This window comes from Cetorhinus maximus, chromosome 14, assembly GCF_964194155.1.
Source record: "Cetorhinus maximus chromosome 14, sCetMax3.hap1.1, whole genome shotgun sequence".
NCBI classification, from domain to species: Eukaryota; Metazoa; Chordata; class Chondrichthyes; order Lamniformes; family Cetorhinidae; genus Cetorhinus; species Cetorhinus maximus.
The window spans coordinates 20,662,823-20,686,020 of record NC_135892.1 but is presented as its reverse complement, the minus strand read 5'-3'; the positions used below and the strand labels follow the sequence as shown (position 1 = coordinate 20,686,020).

Sequence of the window (23,198 nt, the reverse complement as noted above, 5' to 3'; positions counted from 1 at the left end):
TGTATTTCTGTAGTCCTTGTGATTTTTATTCCTTATGAACATGTATCATGCTGCATCTCATAGGTGTATCCTGTTACCTGAGTCTTAACACACTGGTGGTCTCTATACACTGATTTTTTTTACACACTTTATACAGATTTCATGTTGGAGTAACTGTGTAATTGAGGCTGAATGTCATTTGTTCTCTTTTGTCATTTTTAAGTAACTTGCCCCAGGCATCAGCAGTCACTAGAAAGTCACAAATAGGCATTTGAATTCTCCAGAACACCTAAGATGTATCAATGAGACATTCTGGGATATGGAGGGAGGGGGCGGTGATGGGGGGGGATGGGGGTGGGGAAGAGATTGTGGGGAGGAGGGGTTAACAGGAGAAGCCGGCAACTAGGGAGGTAGGTGTGAGGGAAGAAGTTCAGAGGGAGGAAGGAGTGCAGAGAGGGGAGGTAGGAAGGCTGGAGGAAGAAATAAGGCTGGAGGAAAGAGTGGAAGAGGGGAGGGAATGACTAAGACCATAAGACATAGGAGCAGAAATTAGGCCATTTGGCCCATTGAGTCTACTCCACCATTCAATCATGGCTGATAAGTTTCTCAACCCCATTCTCCTGCCTTCTCCCTGTAACCTTTGATCCCCTTACCAATCAAGAACCTATCTATCTCGGTCTTAAATACACTCAATGACCTGGCCTCCACAGACTTCTGTGGCAATGAATTCCATAGATTCACCACTCTCTGGCTAAAGAGGTTTCTCCTCATCTCTGTTCTAAAAGGTCTTCCCTTTACTCTGAGGCTGTGCCCTCGGGTCCTAGTCTCTCCTACTAATGGAAACATCTTCCCCACATCCACTCTATCCAGGCCTTTCAGTATTCTGTAAGTTTCAATCAGATCCCCCCTCATCCTTCTAAACTTCATCGAGTATAGACCCAGAGTCCTCAAATGTTCCTCATATGTTAAGCCTTTCATTCCTGGGATCGTTCTCGACTAAGCAGGGGTGGAGTCCAGGAGGGGGGTGGGGGGGGGCGCGGTTCCAAGGGGGGAATGTCCAGATGAATGTTCAGGGAAGGGCTCTGATGAGTCCATGTCTGCATCCTGGGGAGCGAACTGAGGGTGGGTGTAGTTAGAGGGAGTGACAAGAATGACCGAGGGCAGAGAGAGGCGATAGGGTGGGAGGGTGAGATGGTAGCGGTAGAAGAGACGGCGAGGGTCATTGGTGGGGACTCGGAGGCAGACATGGACCCTGGGGGTGGGAGGAAGAGGGTCGGGGAGGTGACTGTGGATGGGGTGGGATTTTCGGGAAGGAAGGGAACGTGCACATTCACCCGGACATCCCCAAAGGAAAAGGGTTGTGGCTGGTAGGTCACAGAGGGGAGGTCGAAGGTGATGCCAGGGGGGTCAACAGTGATGGGGAAAAGGAAATGGGTGACTGGGGGAGGGGAAAAGATGGGGGAGTTTATGAAAAAGCAAATCAAGACCATGCTGCCAAAATTGAAAGTGAAACGAGAGTCGTGGTGGGCGAGATCAGGTGCTACACGGGAGTGTGATCATTGCATGGGCGAAGGTGCAGGTCAGCTCAGATGGACAACTAAAAGCGAACCCTAGCATGCAGCATTCAAAATGCTCAGGACATTGAGATGAGTGTGATACGGGAAGGATCTGTGTGAGTGGGAGAGTGCTTGCACGAGGCTCTAAAAGGCCCTGCCACACACACGCTGCTCCCTCTGCGATGACAGAGAATGAGGTTGAGGGGTTCACAGGCAAAGGGGACTCGGAGGGAGAGGACAGCCTCTGAGATTCCTGAGTGGATGACCCGGTGATGTCCAGCTGCCACTCCTCCACCCTTCGGATGCCCGAGGGCCCCAGCCTGACTCCTTGAGGGGAAGGATCACCTGGAGGGATGTCGAGGTGCCCCATTTCCCCCTCGCGTCACCACTGCAGGGATTCACCCAAGCCTCCCATGATGGAGTGCACGTCTGCACACATCTCCGCATTCTGTTGGACCAGTGTCTCCACAGCGTCTGCCATCCTCCCCATGGAGATCTCCATACACCCATGTGGGCACCACTTCATCAGAGATCAGGCGGATGCACTCCTCCGACTCACATGCCAATCCTTTGAGGGCTTCCAACAGCTCTGTGTGATGTCCCTATGCCTTCTGTTAACTCTTCACAATGAGTTGGAAGGCCAAATCCAGAGGCTGATCTTCTTGTGTTTCGATTTCCACATTCCCATCTAACTCCGATAACCTTTGATTCCCTTGCCTAACAAGAATCTATCTGCCTCTGCCTTAAAAATATTCAATGACCCCGCCTCCGCCACCTTCTGAGGCAGAGAATTCCAAAGTCGCACAACCCTCTGAGAGAAAATATTTCTCCTCATCTCTGTCCTAAAAGGACGACCCTTAATTTTAAAACAGTGCCCCCTAATTCTGGACTCACCCACAAGAGGAAACATCCTATCGATGTCCACCTTGTCAAGGCCATTCAGGATCTTGTATACTTCAATCAAATCGCCCCTCACTCTTCTAAACTCAAGTGGAAACAAGCCCAGTCTGTCCAACCTTTCCTCATAAGACAACCCGCTCATTCATAGACCCTCCCTTCTGCACCATTTCTCCAGTGATTTATTAACCAGTTTTACCCTGGTATTCCTATATTCACTAGCATGAGGTACTGGGAGTAATGTGGAGATTGCTAGCTTTAAGATTCTCTTAATTTCCTCATGCGCTCCTGAAACCATGATTGCAGGACCTCAGCCCTTTTTCTTCCTATTTCATTGCTTCTCACATGGACCATGACTTCTGGCTGTTCCCCTTCTCCCCTCAAAATGCTCTGCATCCTCTCCATTATGCCTTTTACATTGGCACCAGGGAGGAGAGACAGCATGTGGGACTCACTTCAGCAGTTGCAGAAACACCTGTCTCTCCCCATGAGTACCAAATTCCTTATGGCCAACAGCATTTCTCCCACCACCACCCCCACCCTCCACTCCCCCACCCACCCACCCACCCACCCGGCTGAGATATCATCACCCTCTTCAGCACTGAAAACCAGTTTGAGAGCCACACATCCAGAGGATTCCTGGTCTGTCTGCTTCTTCCTACCATGCTGGTACAGGCCACCCGCTTAGTATTTTCCTGAACCCTCTTTAGTTATGGGAGGACCACCTCCTGGAATGTGTGCTCCAGGAAGCTCTCAGCCTCCTATAGGCCTTGCAATGACTCCAGCCACTTCTCAGGCTTAGAGACCCTGAGCTTGAGTTTGACTAACTGGAGGCACTTCCCTCAGACGTGGTTATCCAGCTTCTATGAAGTATCCTGGAGTTCTTAAATGGCACAGGAATTGCAGACAATAGCTCCGGCTTGCCCGCGATTTTGCTTAAAAGTCTATCCACTCCTGATATCCTCTACTTAGTTCAATTTAATTCTTAACCATTTAGATCTAGCTAATTATAGATTAACTGTTGTCCCTTGGTTTTAAAACATTTAACCCCCTTCTCCCTTTGCACCAAATTCGCACGGTTACCAAATTCTCACCACCGCTCTGTTCAGCAGATACTCCCAGCTTTGTTCACACACTGCTTTTAGTGAGAGTTACAGTAAGCTGTGCTGCATTCCCAATATTGGCAGTTTTGAGAAAGTTGTGCTCTATTGCCATTGTAGCGAGTTTGGGTCAGGTGTGCTACATTTGAAACATTGGGGTTTGGGCAACGTGGACTATTTTCAAAACTTTATGATTTTGGTTAAGGTGTACTAGATTCCCAATCACGGAAGTTTAAACAAGGTGTTTATATTCCCAAGAATAGGAGTTGGAACAAGGGGCTGAATTCCCTGGTCAGCGAGCGGGGGTGGGGTCCACTCGCTAACGCGTAAAATGACGCGCGGTGATGTCAGGCAGGCGTCCTGACGTCACCACGCCTCATTTAGATTTTCAGCTCGGTGGGCACGCAGCCAAGTCAGCTGCGCACCCGCCGAACTGTCAAAGGCCTATTAAGGCCTGTTAGAAACTAATTAAAACAATTAAATGAGCTGCCCGTCCAACCTTAAGGTTGGCGGGCAGGCGAAGAGCCCAGGCGGCCTTGGCATTTTTCATGGAACCTCATCCACGGGCGGAATGAGGTTTCATGAAGTGTTTAAAAATTCAATAAAAATTAAAAAAACTCATTGATATGCCCCAGCTCATGTGACACTGAGAGGACATGTTTTAAAAGTTTTCAAATACTTTATTTAGAAATTTTAAACTTAAACAAATCTCCCTGAGGCACAGGGGTGCCTCAGGGAGATTTCTGCACTTTTTCACGTGCATGCGCGAAAGAACACACTGCTGACTCAGGGAATACCGCCCCCCACTGGCACAGGGAGTGCTTAGCACATCCATGCCAGCGTCATGCTGGGTGGGCCTTAACTGGTCCACCCACCTAAAATGGCAGCGCACACCCGATCGGTCCTGCCCGCCCCCGCATAACCCCCCCCCAAAAGGGGGGGAAAATGCAGCCCAAGGTGTTCAATATTCCCAATAACGGGAATTCGGATATGGTGAACTAGATTGCCTATAATGGGTGTTTGGACAAGGTGTACCAGCTCCTAATAATGGAAAATCGGTCAAGGTGTATTGGATTCCCAATAGTGAGAGTTCAGACGAGATGCACTAGATTTCCAATATTAGGAGTCTGGTTGAGAGGCAGTCCTGTCTTCAGAAGCTTTGTGGAGACACTTGTTACTAAAGCGCTATTAACTGTGCTGACTTGGAGGAGTATTAGTCTGCCAGACATTCTAACTAACTTCAACAAGTTACACAAACACCATGATCTCATCCAGTGGCTTGCGTTTGAAGTCTGGCACGGTAGCATCTTCCGCTGGGTAACCAACTGGCAGCAGCAGCAGCAGCTTTTCATTCGCTGGGCGCCCAAGGATAACACGCACTCGAGGACCGCAGTTCAGAGGGGTCGTAGTGACTGTCACAAGGCCAGCATTCTGTGGTTGGTGGGGGAGGGGGGGAAACACAAATGCTGCATTAAAATGTTATTGTACGAATTTAACAGTGACTTGGGCTGTTAGGTAAAAAACAAGAAGAATACGTTTTTAGTTCAGCAGGTTCTGCTCCAGCTTGGAATTGGTATTTTGCATGTTGCTCCAAGATACGTTGCTGTCTTGGTCACCAACTGCAGCCAATCCCCTCCTACTGGCCATTTGTTGGCTGAATCCAAAAGTCTGCGTAGAGAAGGCTACAACACAACCATGAAGTTCTTGAAGCATGATGTGGTCATCCTCTCAAGCTGTGGCTCTGAGGTCATACCTTTTATTCATTCATGGAATGTGAACATCAATGCCAACATTTATTGTCCATCCCTAATTGCCATTGAGAAGGTGGTGGTGAGCTTCTTCTTTGAACTGCTGCTGTCCACGTGGTGTTGGTACACCCACACTGCTGTTAGGTAGGTCCTATTGGAACCCCAACTGAGCAGGTTATTGGTGGGTCGGTGTCACTTGATAGCACTGTCGATGATACCTTCCCTCACTTTGTCAATGATTGAGAGACGAAGCGATAGTAATTGACTGGATTAAATTGTCCTGCTTTCTGTAGACAGGACATACTTGTGCAATTTTCCACTTTGTTGGGTAATGTCAGTGTTGTAGCTGAAATGGGATGGCTTAGCTAAGGGTGCGGCTAGTTCTGGAGTACAGCGCTACAGTCCCACTAAGGGGGACAGATGGGCTCTTGAAGCTGGATGGTCATTCAGAGACCTTCTAGATTTAGGGGAACAGCCTAGAGGCCACAGTAGAAGGGAAATAACTCGACAACAATTCAACATGGAGCCAGGCTATCAATGTGGGGATGGGGTGAGGGACTCTCTCTAAAGAGGGAAATCCCTCTACAGGGCAGCCTTTGGCTGCACCCCTACCCTGGCAGGCAAGGAAGCCCTGTGGCCTGTTTGGAATGCGGCATCCGGCCTGACGCTGGGCCGCTGGCAGCTTGCCTCCTGCTCTTTAGACTGTCTCATGTCATGTTGGGAAACTGGAAGCTGACTGGGAAATCCCATACTGCCTACTTTATCTGAGTCTAACCAAGCTTTTACTGAACCCGTCTGAGCAACAAAATGGCCAGTGTGGGAACACAGTCAGGAAACTGGCACACCAGCTGGGACTGCTATTTTTAGGCCCTATCCATCTCTGTTTCCAACATCAACAGGGCCAAAAATTTCATTTCCAAAACTTTCCATTTATAATGGGCTCTAACTGCAGTTATGTTCCTCGATGGCAGGTTCAAACTGTGTGTCTTTTCATGAATAGTAAATTCAAACAGTCTGTCTCACCATTTATAATGGGTTCTAGCTCCAAATCTTTCCATTTCAAGTCAGGAGTGTGACAGAACACTTTCCACTTGCCTGGGTGAGCGCAATAACACTCAAGAAGCTTGATCCACTTGATTGGCACCTAGCCATCACCTTAAACATTCACTCCCTCCAACTCTGGCTTTCGGTGCCAGAAATGTGTTCTATCCACAAGATGCACTGTAGAAATTCACCTAGGCCCCTTCTAAACCCACAACCCCTGCCACCTAAAAGGGCAAGGGCAGCAGATGCATGGGAGCAATACTGGCTGTTGAATTGGGTTTTAACTGCTGGTATTTCTATCTGTACTTGCTCCTGTGACAGCCTTTGACTGGGAGGCAGTACAGGGAGTAAAATTTGTAATTTCATTAAAATGTCTGTGGAATCTATCATTGTTTTTTAAGAATGTTTAAAATGACTTTTAAGAGTTCGAATCAATTGTTAAAAGCTGAATTACAATTTTCTTGGATAATAAGAAATAATAGTCCATGTGACCTGGCGACCCTTGAGCTGCAAGCAGTACCAACAGGGAGGAAATTAAGATACGGGCACCATGTGGCCAGACATAAAGGAGAGCTGCAGACACAAAAGAAAGCTACATGCAGAGGAGCTGGAGGGTGAGGGCACAGATGCCAACACAAAGAGACAGCAAATTGAGGCAGAAAGAGGAATGCAGAGAATTCTTGTGAGGAGAAGAAGCAAATCTCTCTCAGGAAGAGTTCAGTTTTTCTGTTTGGCAGAAAATGAGACAGGAACTCTTGGAGGTACAATGAGAGCTAGTTAAAAAGGTCTAAAACCTGAAAAGCTGTGTGAATAGCTTGGAAGATGTATAAGAGCTGGATGTTTTCCCAGAAGTGGCCAAACCATGAGCCAGGGTGTTGTTGGTTGGGTTGAAGGGGAACTCTGGAAGCTACACAATCAGGAGTGTTTTGTCCTGAGGGGAAAAGTGTTCATAGAAGTGAGCCTTGCTGATGATAATCGTATCTGTGAAGCTCAGAGGTGAAAGCTGTTATCAGATTGGACTCCTGTCCCACCCTGTCTGAATAAAGAACACAGTGTGGAACTGTGAGTTTAAGTAATGCCACATTTGTGCGCGGAGTGATGCAATGCCTATGGTTGCTAAACATATGTTTGTTGTATTGACTATTTAAAGTGAGATTTACCTTTCTATTTGAAGTATCATTTGCCTGCTAATTCATGTTTTCTTACGGTGATTCAGATTTGTGTTAGAGTCAAAGTTGCAAAAAGTGAAATTATCGTGATAATTTCTTCTATGAGGTCATTTGACAAATTTAGTTATTTTGGTTTACGGTTCTCCCAAGGAAGTCACCACTGTCCACTTATAATTCACAGTTTGATAGTTTAAAGAGGCTAAAGGGGTAGCTGTCTTTGATGTTGGGTCTGTTTAAAAGTTTGTTTGTATAAGGGATTAACCGCTTGAGTTTTAAAAACATTGAATGGATTTTATGAATGGAAGTTTTGCCATTATCATGTGTGTATGAGAGAGATTCATATTCGAGTTAGAGGATTTTTTTCATCTTCACATTAGCTCCAAGGTTTGCCCATGGTGGATATTAGGTAAGTGGCAATGGAGGGGCCATGGAGAGTATGAGGGGGGATGAGTTGGCACAGAGTTGGCATGAAGGTTGCAAGGCTGGTATGAGGAGTCATTGGGCTGGGTGTGGGGAATGAGTTGGCATGGAGGTGGCACAGGGGTATGAGGATGAGCATAGAGGAGCCATTGGGGTGGGTGGGGAAGGAGGGGATGTGAGGGGGGGAAGGTTAGAGGCCCCAACAGCTTCTAACAAAGTCCCAAAGAACCAAGGCAGGCCTTCTAAGCAGCTCGCCTCGACACTCGCCCGCACCTGGAGCTGCCTAGGTTCTGTTGGGGTTGTGAGGCCCGGCTCTATCCTATCCCATCCCTGCCTCCCCAGAGCAAACATTGGTTCTAATAGATCCCTTTAAACTGAGGCAGGTCTGATTCAGTCATGAAAATCCAGCCTCTGATCTCTCCATTAATAATAGCTTCTAATTGACAGCGTCGTCATTTATAAAGCCTTCTAGCTGGCGGTTTGGTCGTTATAAAGTAATCTAACTGTTTATGTCTCTCATGCTTCGCAGTTGCCGCTCCTACATTTATAATGGATTCCAACTATTGGACACTCGATTTATAACGTGTTCTATTAAAATAGTTTAAAGTGTTTCAAATGGTGGAAATATCCCAGCCTGCTTTGGGATTTTATTTAGCATGTGAATATGGAGAAAACAGAAAATTGAATTGTGTCGCAATTATATATAAAGACTGTTTGGAAACTCAAAAGGCAGGCAATGATAAATACCCAGGTCAAAAGAAGGCTGTACCAAGATAAGGGGACTGTTGCTAGGACACCACATTTCACAACAAAAGAGAGCACCCAGATGGGATTTGCTAGTTTTTCTAACAAGCGACCATGATTTTCTGGACAGCAAGAGATCCTGTAGCTTTAAATTTTTCAAGCTATCATCAGATATCAAATGTGACAGTATGTCGTCAATCAGAATTGACAATATAAATTGATATGAGTTGCTGTTTCAACCGCCTGAAGTAAGGTTGTCAACCCTCCAGCATTGATCTAGAGTAGGCTTGTCCAACCTTCTCACTGCAGGGGCCACGTTTGCATATTTTTCTCATTCAAGGGCTGACGGGCACATTTCTGAAAGATAAGGTTTGGCACAACAATATACTGATTTTCAAAACAAGCTGAGGCTTTAAGGAAAAAAAAAATTGCTGGGCAAAAGTACAGCAATGTCATAGCAATAAATTGTTAGGCGAGTAATTAATAAAAGTGTGCGTGTGCATGTCACTCCCAGCCTCACTCACTCACCCTCACCCACTGTGAGTGGGTGCGTCTATATTGGTTGGTGTCTGGTGGTGACAGTGAGTGAGAAACCTGAGACTGGGCATAAGGCAGACTCACACTCCCCACCCACACACCCACTCAGTCTCTCACTCACACACACGCACACGCACACACACACACAACACACACAAATGCACTCACCCAGTCCCACATACTCAGCACGGCACTGTTTCCTCCCCAGGCCCGAAGCAACTTAACCCTCCCTGGGCCCGACGTACCTGGCTCCCCAACTCCAGCCCCCGGTGTTGCTTGGCTCCCCGGGCTCCAGCCCCGTCATGCCTTCGCTTCCCTCGGCTCAGCAGCCCTCAGCACACTCACCAAGGCCCTTGTTCGCTGCTCCTCCAATCAGAGACTGCTTCTGCCCCCCATTTGCTGCTGATAGGCTCACTAGTGAGCCTATCAGCAGCAAACGCGGGAGGGAAACACAGAGTCTTCCATTGAAACTCACCTGTTTGACCGGAATTTTGAAAATTGGCTCCGAGAGCTGTATAGAGGGGCTTTGCTGGCCGCATCTGGCCCACGGGCCACACATCAGACAAGCCTGACCTGGAGTCTCCAGGAAATTGAAAACCAATCTCCAGGACACTGCTGTGTGCAGCCCTGGAGAAAAATCATATGGACATTTTTTTTAATAATTTTCTTTGAACATTTTTTTTTAGCGGATATTAAGATATTGAAAATGGTTGGGGGGGTGGTGGGGGGGGGTGGGTAGGGGGGCGGTGGCCGGGTGATGGGGAGTGGTGAGAAAGGCTGTTTGGCTGACAGTCGAGCATCATCCAATTGGATAATGAGTCTTTGTGCTTTCCAGTGGCATATGAAGGCAGTGCGTCACTAGGATGGACGTGTTAGCCAAACAATGGCTGGAAATCATGTGATGAAACCTTCAGGAATACATAGAGTCAAAGTTGGCAACCCTAACCTGAAGGGAATGTGTACCTGAAGTATAAAGGGCTAAGTATAAACAGAGGGACCGGTCATAAAAATCCAGTATAAATGGAAAGCCTCAAGGGTTGGAACCTTTTTAGAAATAGGTGACAGTTGTTTGAATCAACCATAAGTGGAGGTACCACCAGTTGGAACCCATTATCAATTGAAGCAATAGTTATAAATCCCATTATAAATGAAGAGGCCAGCATTTACAACCCATTAAAAAATGGAAAGACAGGCAGTTAGAAATATTATAAATGGAGATACCACCATTGGACACCAGTTGTTGGAACCCATTTTGAAACGACGGGCAAGCAATTAGAATGAATTAAAATAGAGATACGGGCAGTTAGAACCCATTATGATCAACCAACAATTTGAACCCATTGTAATTGGAAATACAGTCAATTGGAACCCATCATAAATGAAGAAGGTAGTTCGAGCAATTATAAATGTAGAGACCAACTGTTAAATCTCACTATAAATGGAGACCTTTAGCTAGAACCTGTTAATATGAAAAGACTTGGAACTAGAGCCAATTATAAACAGAGACACCAGTAGTTTGAAACCATTATTCTGGGAGGAACCAGCAGTTAAAATTCATTATGGTGTGAAAGAATGGCAGTTAGAAACTATTATAAATGGAGTAACAGACAGTTAAAAAATTATAGATGGATAGACTGACAGGTTGAACACATTACAAATGGAAATACCAGCAGTACAAACCCATTGTAAATTGAAACAGGCAATTAGGACATAAAAAGATGGATAGATGAGTTGAACATTATGAATGGGAATACCAGCAGTTAGAGCCCATTTATAATAGGTTCTAACCGCTGATCCCTCTATTTATAATCACTGAGATTCTTATCAAAAACTAGACTACTGTCCAGGCTGCAAAATTGCACATTACTCCCATGGATATATTTTAATTAGTGCCTGCCCATGGCATAGTTAATGACCAGAGGTGTAGTCTGATGGGCAGGGTTTGTATTGGGAATTGGCACCAGTTGACTCTACCCCTACCCTTCAAATTTCTCTCCTATCTGTACTCATTGCATCTTTAAGCTCATTTTCACTTGAGATGCACCCTCTGCCTGGAATGAAAGCAGAGATTACATGGGAAGGAGGGACTGCTGAAGTGGAAACTTGGGGGGTGATGCAATAAACATGCAGAACCTACTGACTGCGTTTAGAATTACCTGCAGAGCTGCCAGGAGAATTCCACAGGAAATTGAAACACTGATCTCATTGTAGTAATGGGTCTTCTTGCCAGTGGGTAAGATTCCATAGGTTTGCTTAAATACAAGGATGAGATAGGGCGCAGCATCGAGGTAATCTTTAATCCAGTTCGTCCTACAATGGGAGAAAAGTAGTTTGTAGTTCACAGAGCTTCTTTTCCAAGTCATTTGCAGTGTTGACAGCCTCATGAAGCACAGGCCTGAGGTTTTGGGCTTAAATTTATTTACTGAAGGGAGATTCCTCCAATCAGTAACAGCAAACAAAAGCCAACAGCAAAAATAAAAATGCAGTCCTCAATCTTACAAAGCTCTAATTCCTAGAATTAATCTATGGACTTTTTGAACTATTTTGTGTCAGGCTCCCATTGTGTTCTGTTGTTTTTAAACCAACTGTCCCTATGCTATCTTCACTTTAGAACCATACAGCACAGAATCTCAGAATATTACAGTGCAGAAGGAGGCCATTTGGCCCATCGTGTCTGCACCGGCTCCCTGAGCATTTTAACTTAGTGCCAATCTCCTGCCTTTTTCCCGTAATCCTGCACATTATTTGAATAGAAACAATCATCTAATGCTCTCTTGAATGCCTCGATTGAACCTGCCTCCACCACATTTGCAGGCAGTGCATTCCAGACCTGAACTACTCGCTGTGTAAAAATGCTTTTTCTCAAATCACATTTGCTTCTTTTGCAAAATCACTTTAAATCTGTGCCCTCCCATTCTCGATCCTCCTATGAGCGGGAACAGTTTCTCCCTATCTAGCTTATCCAGCCCCCTCATTATTTTGCATACCTCTATCAAATCTCCTGTTAGCCTTCTCCTGTCCAAGGAGAACAGACCCAATCTCTCCAATCTATCTTCTTAACCTCATCCCTGAAACTAATCTCGTAAACCTCTTCTGCACTCCCTCCAATGTGTTCACATCTTTCCTATAGTGTGGTGTCCAGAACTTTACTCAATATTCCAGCTGAGGTCTAACTAATGTTTTATATAAGCTCAGCATAACCTCCTTGCTCTTGTACTCTATGCCCTTATTAATAAAGCCCAGGATACCATATGCTTTATTAACTGTGCTCTCTAGCTGTCTTGCCACCTTAAATGCCTTAAATGATCTATGCACAAATACACCCAGGTCCCTCTTCCCTGCAGCCCCTTAAGAATTGTACTCCTTATTTTATATTGTCTCTTCATGTTCTTCCTACCAAAATCCATCACCTCACACTTCTCCACATTGAACTTCATCTGCCATCTATCTGTCCATTCCATCAAATTGTCTATGTCTTTTTGAAGTTCTACACTGTCCTCCTCATAGTTTACAATGCTTCCAAGTTTTGTCTCCCTGTCATGAAGCTATTAATGCATGTAATATTATTGGAAAATATTTTTATTTTAAAATAGAGGTTTTGTCTGTGGGTGTGTCTTAATTAGATTAAAGCCAGCTAATCTGGGTGCTTTGATGTGCACTAGTTTTGATAAGTAAGGGAGATAGTGTGCATTTGCATTTTTTGAATACAGCATTCAACAAGTGGGGTGAAAACTACTACCTAACTAGCAGATACCAAGCAATATGTTTATATTATTAATAAAATTGATACTATGAAAGGGGTTTTATTGCTAAAAGGTGGAGTTGAAAGAGGCTGGTGATACAACGAGAATTTACATTCAATGAGCAGTGCTAGGTAAAACTTCAGCAGTTGTGTGTGTAGAGCAGAGGTAATGTGAGATCAACAGCAGCTGTAAACCTCCAACTATCTCCACAGGAACCAAAGTGAAAAGATTTTTGAACTCATAAGGTGAAAATGCTTTGTCTGGTGTTTGGTTAAGTCTATGGGTTGCTGTTGCCTTAATGAAAATTAGTTTGGGAATTTGTTAAAAGTTATGATAGTAGTACTTTATAGCCATGTATCTGTGTTTAGACCATAAGACCATAAGACATAGGAGCAGAAATTAGGCCATTCGGCCCATCGAGTCTGCTCCGCCATTCAATCATGGCTGATACGTTTTTCAACCCCATTCTCCCGCCTTCTCCCTGTAACCTTTGATCCCCTTACCAATCAAGAACCTATCTATCTCGGTCTTAAATGCACTCAATGACCTGGCCTCCACTGTGGCAATGAATTCCATAGATTCACCACTCTCTAGCTAAAGAAGTTTCTCCTCATCCCTGTTCTAAAAGGTCTTCCCTTTACTCTGAGGCTGTGCCCTCGGGTCCTAGTCTCTCCTACTTCCTAATCAACCTACCTTTAATGGAAACACCTTCCCCACGTACACTCTATCCAGGCCTTTCAGTATTCTGTAAGTTTCAATCAGATCCCCCCTCATCCTCCTAAACTCCATCGAGTATAGACCCAGAGTCCTCAAACGTTCCTCATATGTTAAGCCTTTCATTCCTGGGATCATTCTCGTGAACCTCCTCTGGACCCTCTCCAGGGCCAGCACATCCTTCCTGAGATACGGGGCCCAAAATTGCTCACAATATTCTAAATGTGGTCTGACCAGAGCCTTATAAAGCCTCAGCAGCACATCCCTGCTTTTATATTCTAGTCCTCTCGAAATAAGTGCCAACATTGCATTTGCCTTCCTAACTACCGACTCAACCTGCAAGTTAACCTTAAGAGAATCCTGGACTAGGACTCCCAAGTCCCTTTGCACTCCAGATTTCTGAATTCTCTCCCCATTTAGAAAATAGTCTATGCCTCTATTCTTCCTACAAAAGTGCATGACCTCACACTTCCCCACATTGTATTCCATCTGCCACTTCTTTGCCCATTCTCCTAACCTGTCCAAATCCTTCTGCAGCTTCCCCACCTCCTCAATACTACCTGTCCCTCCACCTATCTTTGTATCATCTGCAAACTTAGCCAGGATGCCCTCAGTTCCTTCATCTAGATCATTAATGTATAAAGTGAAAAGTTGTGGTCCCAACACCTGCGGAACTCCACTAGTCACCGGCCGCCATCCTGAGAAGGACCCCCTTATCCCTACTCTCTGCCTCCTGCCAGACAATCTTCTATCCATGCTAGTATCTTGCCTCTAACACCATGGGCTCTTATCTTATTGAGCAGCCTCCTGTGCGGCACCTTGTCAAAGGCCTTCTGGAAGTCCAAGTAGATAACATCCATTGGCTCTCCTTTGTCTAACCTACTCGTTACCTCCTTAAAGAATTCTAACAGATTCGTCAGGCATGACCTCCCCTTGATGAAACCATGCTGACTTTGCCCTATTTTATCATGCACTTCCAAGTATTCTGAAATCTCATCCTTAATAATGGATTCTAAAATCTTACCAACGACCGAGGTCAGGTTAATCGGCCTGTAATTTCCCATCTTTTGCCTCACTCCCTTCTTAAACAGGGGGGCTACATTAGCGATTTTCCAGTCCTCTGGGACCCTCCCTGACTCCAGTGATTCCTGAAAGATCACCACTAACGGCTCCACTATCTCTTCAGCTATCTCCTTCAGAACTCTGGGGTGTAATCCATCTGGTCCAGGTGATTTATCCACCTTCAGACCTTTCAGTTTTCCTAGCACCTTCTCCTTGGTAATGGCCACCATACTTACCTCTGCTCCCCGACTCTCTTGAACTTTGAGGATGTTACTCGTGTCTTCCACCATGAAGACTGATGCAAAGTACCTATTCAGTTCCTCTGCCATTTCTTTGTTCCCCACTACTACTTCAGCGTCATTTTCCAGCGGCCCAATGTCCACTTTTGCCTCTCTCTTACCATTTGTATATCTAAAAAAAGTCTTGCAATCTTTTTATATTACTGGCTAGTTTACCCTCATATTTAATCTTCTCCCTCCTTATTTCTTTTTTAGTTGTCCTCTGTTGGTCTTTGTAGGCTTCCCAATCCCCTGGTTTCCCACTGCTCTTCGCCGCATTGTATGCTTTCTCTTTAGCTTTTATGCTGTCCCTGTTTAATGTGTTGTAACTTAATAAAATGTTTCATTTAGTTAAATATAAAACCTCTCGAGAGCTGGTGGTCTGATTCCTGAATTTAGAGTTGCATCTCAAACATAATTCTTAAAATTAAAAGTTATGACAGTTGTTTAAAGTTTCCCTCTGGGATTTCTAAATAACTCAGCTTTACCAACGGCATCGGTCATAACAATTTCCGCAAACTTTGAAATTGTCCCCTGCACACCAAGATCTGGATCATTAATATATATCAGGAAAAGCAGGGGTCCCAATACCAACCCCTGGGGAACTCCACTACAAACCTTCCTCCAGCTCGAAAAATATCTATTGACCATTGCTCTCTGCATCCTATTTATCAGCCAATTTTGTATCCACATTGCTACTTTCCCTTTTATTCCATGAGCTGTAAATTTTCTCACAAGTTCGTTGTGTGACACTTTATCGGATGCCTTTTGAAAGTCCATGTACAACACATCAACAGCATTACCCTCATCCACTCTCTCTGTTACCTCTTCAAAAAACTCCAGCAAGTTAGTTAAACATGATTTTCCCTTAGGAAATCCATGATGGCTCTTCCTAATCAACCTACCTTTTTCCAAGTGACGACTAATTCTATCCCGAATAATTGTTTCTGGAAGCTTCTCCACCACTGAAGTTAAACTCACTGGTCTGTAATTGCTGGGCTTATCCTTACAACATTTTTTGAACAAGGAGGCCATTCATCCCATCCTGCCTTAGCTAACTCTTTGAAAACTATCCTATTAGTCCCACAGCGCCCAGCTCTTTCCCCATAGCCCTGCAAATTTCTCCTATTCAAGTGTGCACCCAATTCCCTTTTAAAATTTACTATTGAATTTGCTTGCGCCACACTTTCAGGCAGAGCTTTCTATATCACAACATAAAGGAACTTCTCCCCACCTCTCCCCTGGTTTCCTCACCAACTTTCTTGAAGATTTTTGAATCACCAATTCACAACTAATTTCTCAGACTTCAACTGAAGGTTTAGGGGATTTGTTTAAATATCTTGGTATTGACAGCTACATTTTCACCAGAGCTGTCTGCCGCCCCAGCGCCAAAGTAAAAGTGACCTGTTTTCAGCATGTCCTCAAAGTGTGAAGGGTGGAAACCCCTATTCAGTTATCTGAGGGGGATGCTCCTCGACATCTGGCTGCACTTCAGGCCCACACTCCTTTGGCCACCTGGTTAGGGAGAGGGCAAGACGGGTAAACACAGATGGCTTTCTCTTGAAGCTGCTCCTGGGTCTGGCCAAGATGCCGACTTAAGAGGTCTGGAATGGACGGGGCCAAGAGAGTGAGTGGGTTGGTCTAGTGGCCTGCCTCTTTTCTGCGGTATTTTGCAGAATGGAATGGAAGCATGTTGTGCCCGTCAGTACACTCGGAGACCATTTGTGACAGGTAGGCACTGCAGGGCATCAACTAGTAATAACATCCTAATTTAATTGGTAAGGTCACATCTGTTGTGATATGGTGTGCATGTACATTTAAGGGAGCATATCTTAAACTGCTATCAATCACTTCCACCTTGGGACAAGAGATGATGTATTAGTCCCATGACTTGTAGTCAGTCTGCAAGCAGTAGTGATAGAGATTAGATGTATCATACTTGGTCTCCTAGTTAAATCTATCTGTATATAGTCTTATCATCACCACATATGTGTATGATTGGTATGTTTTTACTTGCCATGGAAGGAGTGCAACGAAGATTCACCAGACTAATCCCTGGGATGGCAGGATTGTCTTATGAGGACAGCTTGAGGAAACTGGGCCTGTATTCTCTAGGGTTTCACAGAATGAGAGGTAATCTAATTGAAGCTTGCAAAATTCTTACAGGGCATGACAGGTTAGATGTGGATAGGATGTTTCCTAGATTGGTGAGTCTAGAACAAAGGGTATAGTCTCAGAACAAGGGGATGGCAATTTAGGACTGAGATGAGAAGGAATTTCTTCAGTCAGAGGGTGGTGAATCTTTGGAATTCTCTACCCAGAGGGCTGTGGAAGCTCAATCATTGTGTATGTTCAAGACAGAAATCGATACATTTCTGGATATTAATGACATCAAGGGATATGGGAATAGTGCAGAAAAGTGGTTTTGAGGAAGATGATCACCATGATCGAACTGAATGGCAGAGCAGGCTCAATGGGCTCAATGGCCTACTCCTGCTCTTAAGTACCTATGTTCACACTGAACAGAAGGGGAACATAAGATCAGGATTCTGCTGTTGCTTCACTTAAAGCATTTTCTAGTTTAATCAGACCGCCTGTTTGTATCTTGTTAGTCATGCCCTTGAAAGGGGATTTGTAGTGCTGACACTTACCAGGTGACACTGGACCAACTAAATGCCTCTGAGTCAGACAGTTGGTGGGTTCAAGCATCATTCCCGAGACCTCAGCACAAAGTTTAGCCAAATGCCGAGGAAAAGCAGCACTCGGAAGTGCCATCTTTCTGATCAGTTATTGACACGAGTCCCCATCTACCTTCTCCGGTGGATGTAAAAGAAACCATGGGTAATTTTATGGAGGTGACTGAGGTTTCAGCTGCCAGCTAGACAGTTGGTGAGAGACCCGTATTGCTTCCTTTTGGGAAGGTCCACCTTATTATGAACTAATCAGGCAATTGACAGGCCAGCTGTGGACCTTCCACAGGGTCAGGGCCCCCAGGGTGGGAAGTCCCGCCCTCCAAGAGTTGCTGGTCAACCATAGGCTGGCAGCTCTTTTCTTCAGCAGCACCACCAGGGAGGCAGTGGCTGCCAGAACAACAGCCACTGGAGGCCCAGGATCGTGGAGCAACTCAGGCCAGAGGTAAGTGGTGCGTAAGGGGTTTTGCAGGGTGAGGGTCATGGGTGAGGGATTGTCGGGGATCAGCAGCAAGGGGCAGGCGTTGGCCCTCAGCATGACCCCCCAGCCTGCTGGATCCTTCAATCAGGCATGAGTGACCCCCCACCACCCCCGGCAGACCACAAGCAAACCATGCAGGTTTGTTTGCCTCGTGGCAACAGGCCCACCTGCCACTGGTTTAATGCAAGTGGATTCAGGATAAGGCCCTTAAATGGCCATCAATTGACCATTTAAGAGCATCAATTGGAGGTGGGGCAGGAAGGCCATCCATGGGCTTTCCCACCACTGGCTTAATCAGGATGGAGGCAGGAAGGTGACAGGATTCCCACTCACCACCATCCTGCCTGATTAAATACTCTCCCCACTTTCCAAAGGTGAGAGCATGAAGTACCACCACATGGCTCTATCTGAATGAAAAGCGGTGGATTTCTCCTGCTGTCCAGGCTAATATTTATCCCTCAAACAATGCCTAAAGCAAATGATATTGTCATTTATTTCTTTGATGATTGTGGCAGCTTGCTGTGCAGGAATTGGGTGTCACATTTCCTACTTTACAACAGTGACTACGCTTTGAAAGTATTTCATTGGCAGTAAAGTACTTCTGGTGCCATGAAAGGCCCTGTATAGATGCAAGTCCTTTCCTTTATCGGTCATTTAAAATCAGCCCACAGTGCAAGGGAAACATCGATGGAATAGTCCCATCAATCATTCAGCAGAGCAACTCAGCACGTGATTGGACCTACCTCATTTGCTTTAAGTCAGAGACCCATTTCTTTCCCATTCTCTTTTTATAGTTAATTTCTTCTTCCTCCTCAATTATTGCACGAATTTGATGTTTTGTCTCTGGGTCTTGTATAACTACAAAGGTCCAGGGCTCTGTATGTGCTCCACTTGGAGCAGTGCCTTTAAGAAAGCAGAAAATTGACTTATTTAATGAAACCAAAATAGAATCATAGAACATTACAGGACAGGAGGCGGTCATTTGGCCCATTGTACCCATGCCAGCTCTCAAAGCATTCCAATCAGTTCCATTTCCCTGCCTTTTCCCCATTGCTTTCCCTAATGTTTCCTTTTCAAGTGTATACCGAATTCTGTTTTGAAAGTTACTATTGAATCTGCTCACTTTCAGGCAATGCATTCCATAGAACAATTCACTGCAAAAAAGATATCTATTTTTGCCAGGTATCTTAAATCTGTGTCCTTTTTTTGCCAGTGGAATGTTTCTCCTGTGAAACGTCTGCAATAAGTATTCTTTCCGTTGGTGGCACCATTGCCCTCGCCCCCGCCCCAATTCTCAAACTGATTCGTCGACTCTGCTCTCTCCAAAAGTGAGGACTTCCCCTGGAAACAGTTATAGCTTACAGGTACTTTCCCCAGTTTAAAATGTGTCTTTTTCAGTTTACTTTCTGGTCTTTACCTCTGCGGCATAAATTTCTTTTTCAAAGTACTCATCAAGGCAACATTAAGGCATCAAGTAGGGCATCATAGAGCCCTAGCAAAATTGAAGTCAATGGAAATCAAGGGGTCAGGGGAGGTAAGCTCTCCACTGGCCGGCACAAAGGAAGATGATTGTGGTTGCTGAGCCAAATATCTCAGTCACAGGACATCGCTGCAGGAGTTCCTCAGGGTAATGTCCTAGGCCCAACCATCTTCAGCTGCTTCATCAATGACCTTCACTCCATCATAAGGTCAGAAGTGGAGAAGTGGAAATGTTCGCTGATGCACACAGTGTTCAGTGCCATTTGTAACTCGTCAGATGTTGAAGCAGTCCATGCCCATAGGTGGAAAAACCTGGATAACATTCAGACTTGGACTGATATATGGCAATTAAAATTCACACGACACAAGAGCCAGGATATGACTATCTCCATGATTGCATTACAAGCAGTACAGAGAATGTTCACTCAACTCATTCCTGGGATGAGGGGCTTATCTTATGGCGGAAGGTTGAACAGGTTGGGCCTATACCCATTGGAGTTTAGAAGAGTGAGAGGTGATCTTAATGAAACATATAAGATCCTGAGGGGACTTGACAGGATGGATGCTGAAAGGATGTTTCCATTGTGGGAGAGATTAGATTGAGGGGACACCGTTTAAGAATAAGAAGTCTCCCATTTAAGACGGAGAAGGAGAAATGTTTTTCTCTCAAAGGGTTGTTAGTATGTGGAATACTCTTCCCCAAGAAGCAGCAGAGGCTGGGCCATTGAATTGATTCAAGGCTGAGTTAGATTCCCTTGTCTATCAAAAGCTTGTCAAGGTTTTTGGGGGGGCAGACAGAAAAGTGGAGTTGAGACCACAACGAGATCAGCCATGATCTCATTGAATGGTAGAGCAGGCTCAAAGGGCTGAAGGGCCTAATCCTGCTCCTAAGTCCTATATTTCGATGTGAGAATTGAACCATCACCCCCGCACCCCCCTTGACATTTGACGGTACCACCATCACTGAATCCCTTGCCATCAACATCCTGGGGGTTACCATTGACTAGAAACTGAACTGGGCTAGCCATATAAATATCGTGGTTAAAAGACCAGGTCCCAGGAGGAAATTCTTTGGAGAATAACTCACCTCCTGTCTCCCCAGAACCTGTCCACCAGAAGTCAGGAGTGTGATGGAATAATCTCCACTTGCCTGGATGAGTGCAGCTCCATCAACGCTCAAGAAACTCGATACCATCCAGGACAAAGTAGCCCACTTGATCAGCACCCCATCCACCAAATGAAGCATTCACTCCCACCACTGGCAATGCACAGTGGCAGCAGTGTGCACCATCTACAAGGTGAACTGTAGCAACTCGTCAAGGATCCCTCAACAGCAGCTTCCGAACCCATGACCTCTACCACCTAAAAGGTCAAGGGCAGCAGACACATGGGAACCATCACCTGCAAGTTCCCCTCCAAAGAACACACCATCCTGACTTGGAACTATATCACTATTTCCTTACTGTCATTGGGTCTGAATTCTGGAACTCCCTTCCCAACAGCACTGTGGGTGTACCTACAACACAGGGACTGCACCATCACCTTCTCAAGGGCAACTAGGGATGAGCAATAAATGTTGGCCTAGCCAGCAATGCTCACATCCCATGAAAGAATTTTTTTAAAAAGAGCCCTGAGGTCACCACAGCCTTAGAGAAAAAAGTAAGTAACAAGTCAGTGCTCCTCTGCTGACTCTGCTTAAAGATCTCTTAATAGCTTCTTTGCCCAGACTACTGCTGTTCTATGGAGAGTCAGTTTTATTTGCAGTCTTCGTGAGCCCTTCTGTCCCCTTGATATTTCGAGGGCTTATAATCCTATGGCTCCGTGGTGGTACTCTCACCTCTGAACCAGAAGGTTGTGGTTCAGGGACCCACTCCAGAGACTTGACCATATAATCTGGGATGATACTTCAGTGCAGTACTGAGGGAGAGCTGCACTGTCAGAGGTGTCATCTTTCACAAGAGATTAAACCCTCTCGAATGGACATAAAAGATATCGAAGAAGAGAAGAGGAGTTCTCCCCCTGTCCTGGGCAATATGTATCCCTCGATCAACATCATTAAAACTGATGACGTCATTGGTTTATGTTTATGGGATCTTGTTATGCAAATTGACTGCAGTGTTTCCTACATTACAATAGTTGTTACACTTCAAAAGGATGGGTAAGGAGGAGGGAGTGAGGTAGGAGACATGGCAGAACGAATCAGAGAGAGAGATGAAGAAGTGAGAGAGTAAAAGGGAAGGAAAAGGAGGTAGGAAAGAAGGAGAAAGGGAGAGAGATCAAGTGAGGAAGGAGGGAGAGAGGAATGGAGGAAGGAAAGGAAGAAGGGAGGAAGCAGAGGTTGGGAAGAACAATTGATGGTAAGGATGGAGGAAAGAAGGGGAGAGGAAGGAAGAAGGGAAGAAGAATAAATGAGTAGAATAGGAAGGAAGGAATGAACCTAACATCCTCATGATATCCAACAGTGCCAGGTAACAATCAAATTCCTATTAAATTGAAACTCTCTGCTCTGGAATTCTCTTGAATTTCCCTTTTTTGTTGTTGATGCTGAGACTGAAGTGACCTGGTCATACCTGCTGTCCTAATGATGCTGTCAATCACTTCCCTGGGTACCATTTCCTCACTGAAAAAGCGGACACTCCTTCGTGCATTCATCTGCTGGTAAAACTTATTAGCTCTGCGGATCATTTCATCCTCTGAGTAACGCGGTGCTGAATATGGAATATGCTGCACTTCAAGGTCTTCTTCAAGAAAATCCCCAGCTGGAAATGAAAGGGCCAGAGTAAAATTTGGTGAATTACACAGAACCATGTAGAATTAAACACTTGCTATGGGACATATGACAAATAAATATCTGAATTAAAGCTGCCAGAGCACAAAATAGTCACAACATTCTGGCCTAGAGAGTACTTAGTCCCAAGTCACTGGCCAGTCCAGCAAGCAGACCTCATGTCCTCTATGACTTGAAGTGTGACAGATTGAAGTCAATGCAAATAAAAATCAATGCAAATTAAAACAGGCTGTCGACTTGCACGATCACATTAAGTCAAGATCAACCTCAAACCCGTTCATTTAACCGGCCTGTAGTTACCTGAATTAGCTCTGTCTCCCATTTTTAAAAAATGGCTTCTACACTGGCTGCATCCATAGTCAAGAGAGCCCTGAAATGTAATTTTAAAAGCCTCGGTGATTTACTTCTTCAATTACACAGTGAGGGAGGAACTTGACTCTTACCTACAACAGGCAATCTCAGTGGCAGGCCCATTCCGGCCCTGAGACCCTGCATGTGAATGGAAGCAGTTAGTCATGAGCAACAAGCAGGCTCAGTGCAGTTTGTTGGTTAAGGCCTAATGAATCTTGGTCAGCTCTGGCACTGAGCTGGCCCATAGGTAGGTCCTTAGGAACAGGGGAGGCTGACTGAGCCACAGGGTGGGAGGTGAGGTGAACCAGCAATGACCTTCTGTATTTTTGTGGAGCCAGGTGGTGCTTGTTTTGCCCATTTATTCACGGATTTTGCACCTTTCCTATGGTGAGCATATGACATTATACTGTAAAGCAGC

At 45.2% G+C, this 23,198-nt stretch overlaps 1 protein-coding gene across 1 annotated transcript in view; it reads right to left on the bottom strand.

Annotated features, from left to right (window-relative positions):
* Positions 1-3,730: 3,730 nt before the first annotated feature.
* Positions 3,731-23,198, bottom strand: part of iyd (iodotyrosine deiodinase) — a 28,124-nt gene continuing 8,656 nt past the window's right edge. Inside the window, exons 2-5 of the mRNA XM_078556637.1 lie at positions 22,212-22,400; positions 18,906-19,065; positions 11,351-11,504; positions 3,731-4,963 (exon numbers count right to left, since the gene is read on the bottom strand). Of these exons, the coding sequence (XP_078412763.1) occupies positions 4,781-4,963; positions 11,351-11,504; positions 18,906-19,065; positions 22,212-22,400 (686 nt within the window). The 3' untranslated portion in view covers positions 3,731-4,780. The remainder of the gene's footprint in view (positions 4,964-11,350; positions 11,505-18,905; positions 19,066-22,211; positions 22,401-23,198) is intronic.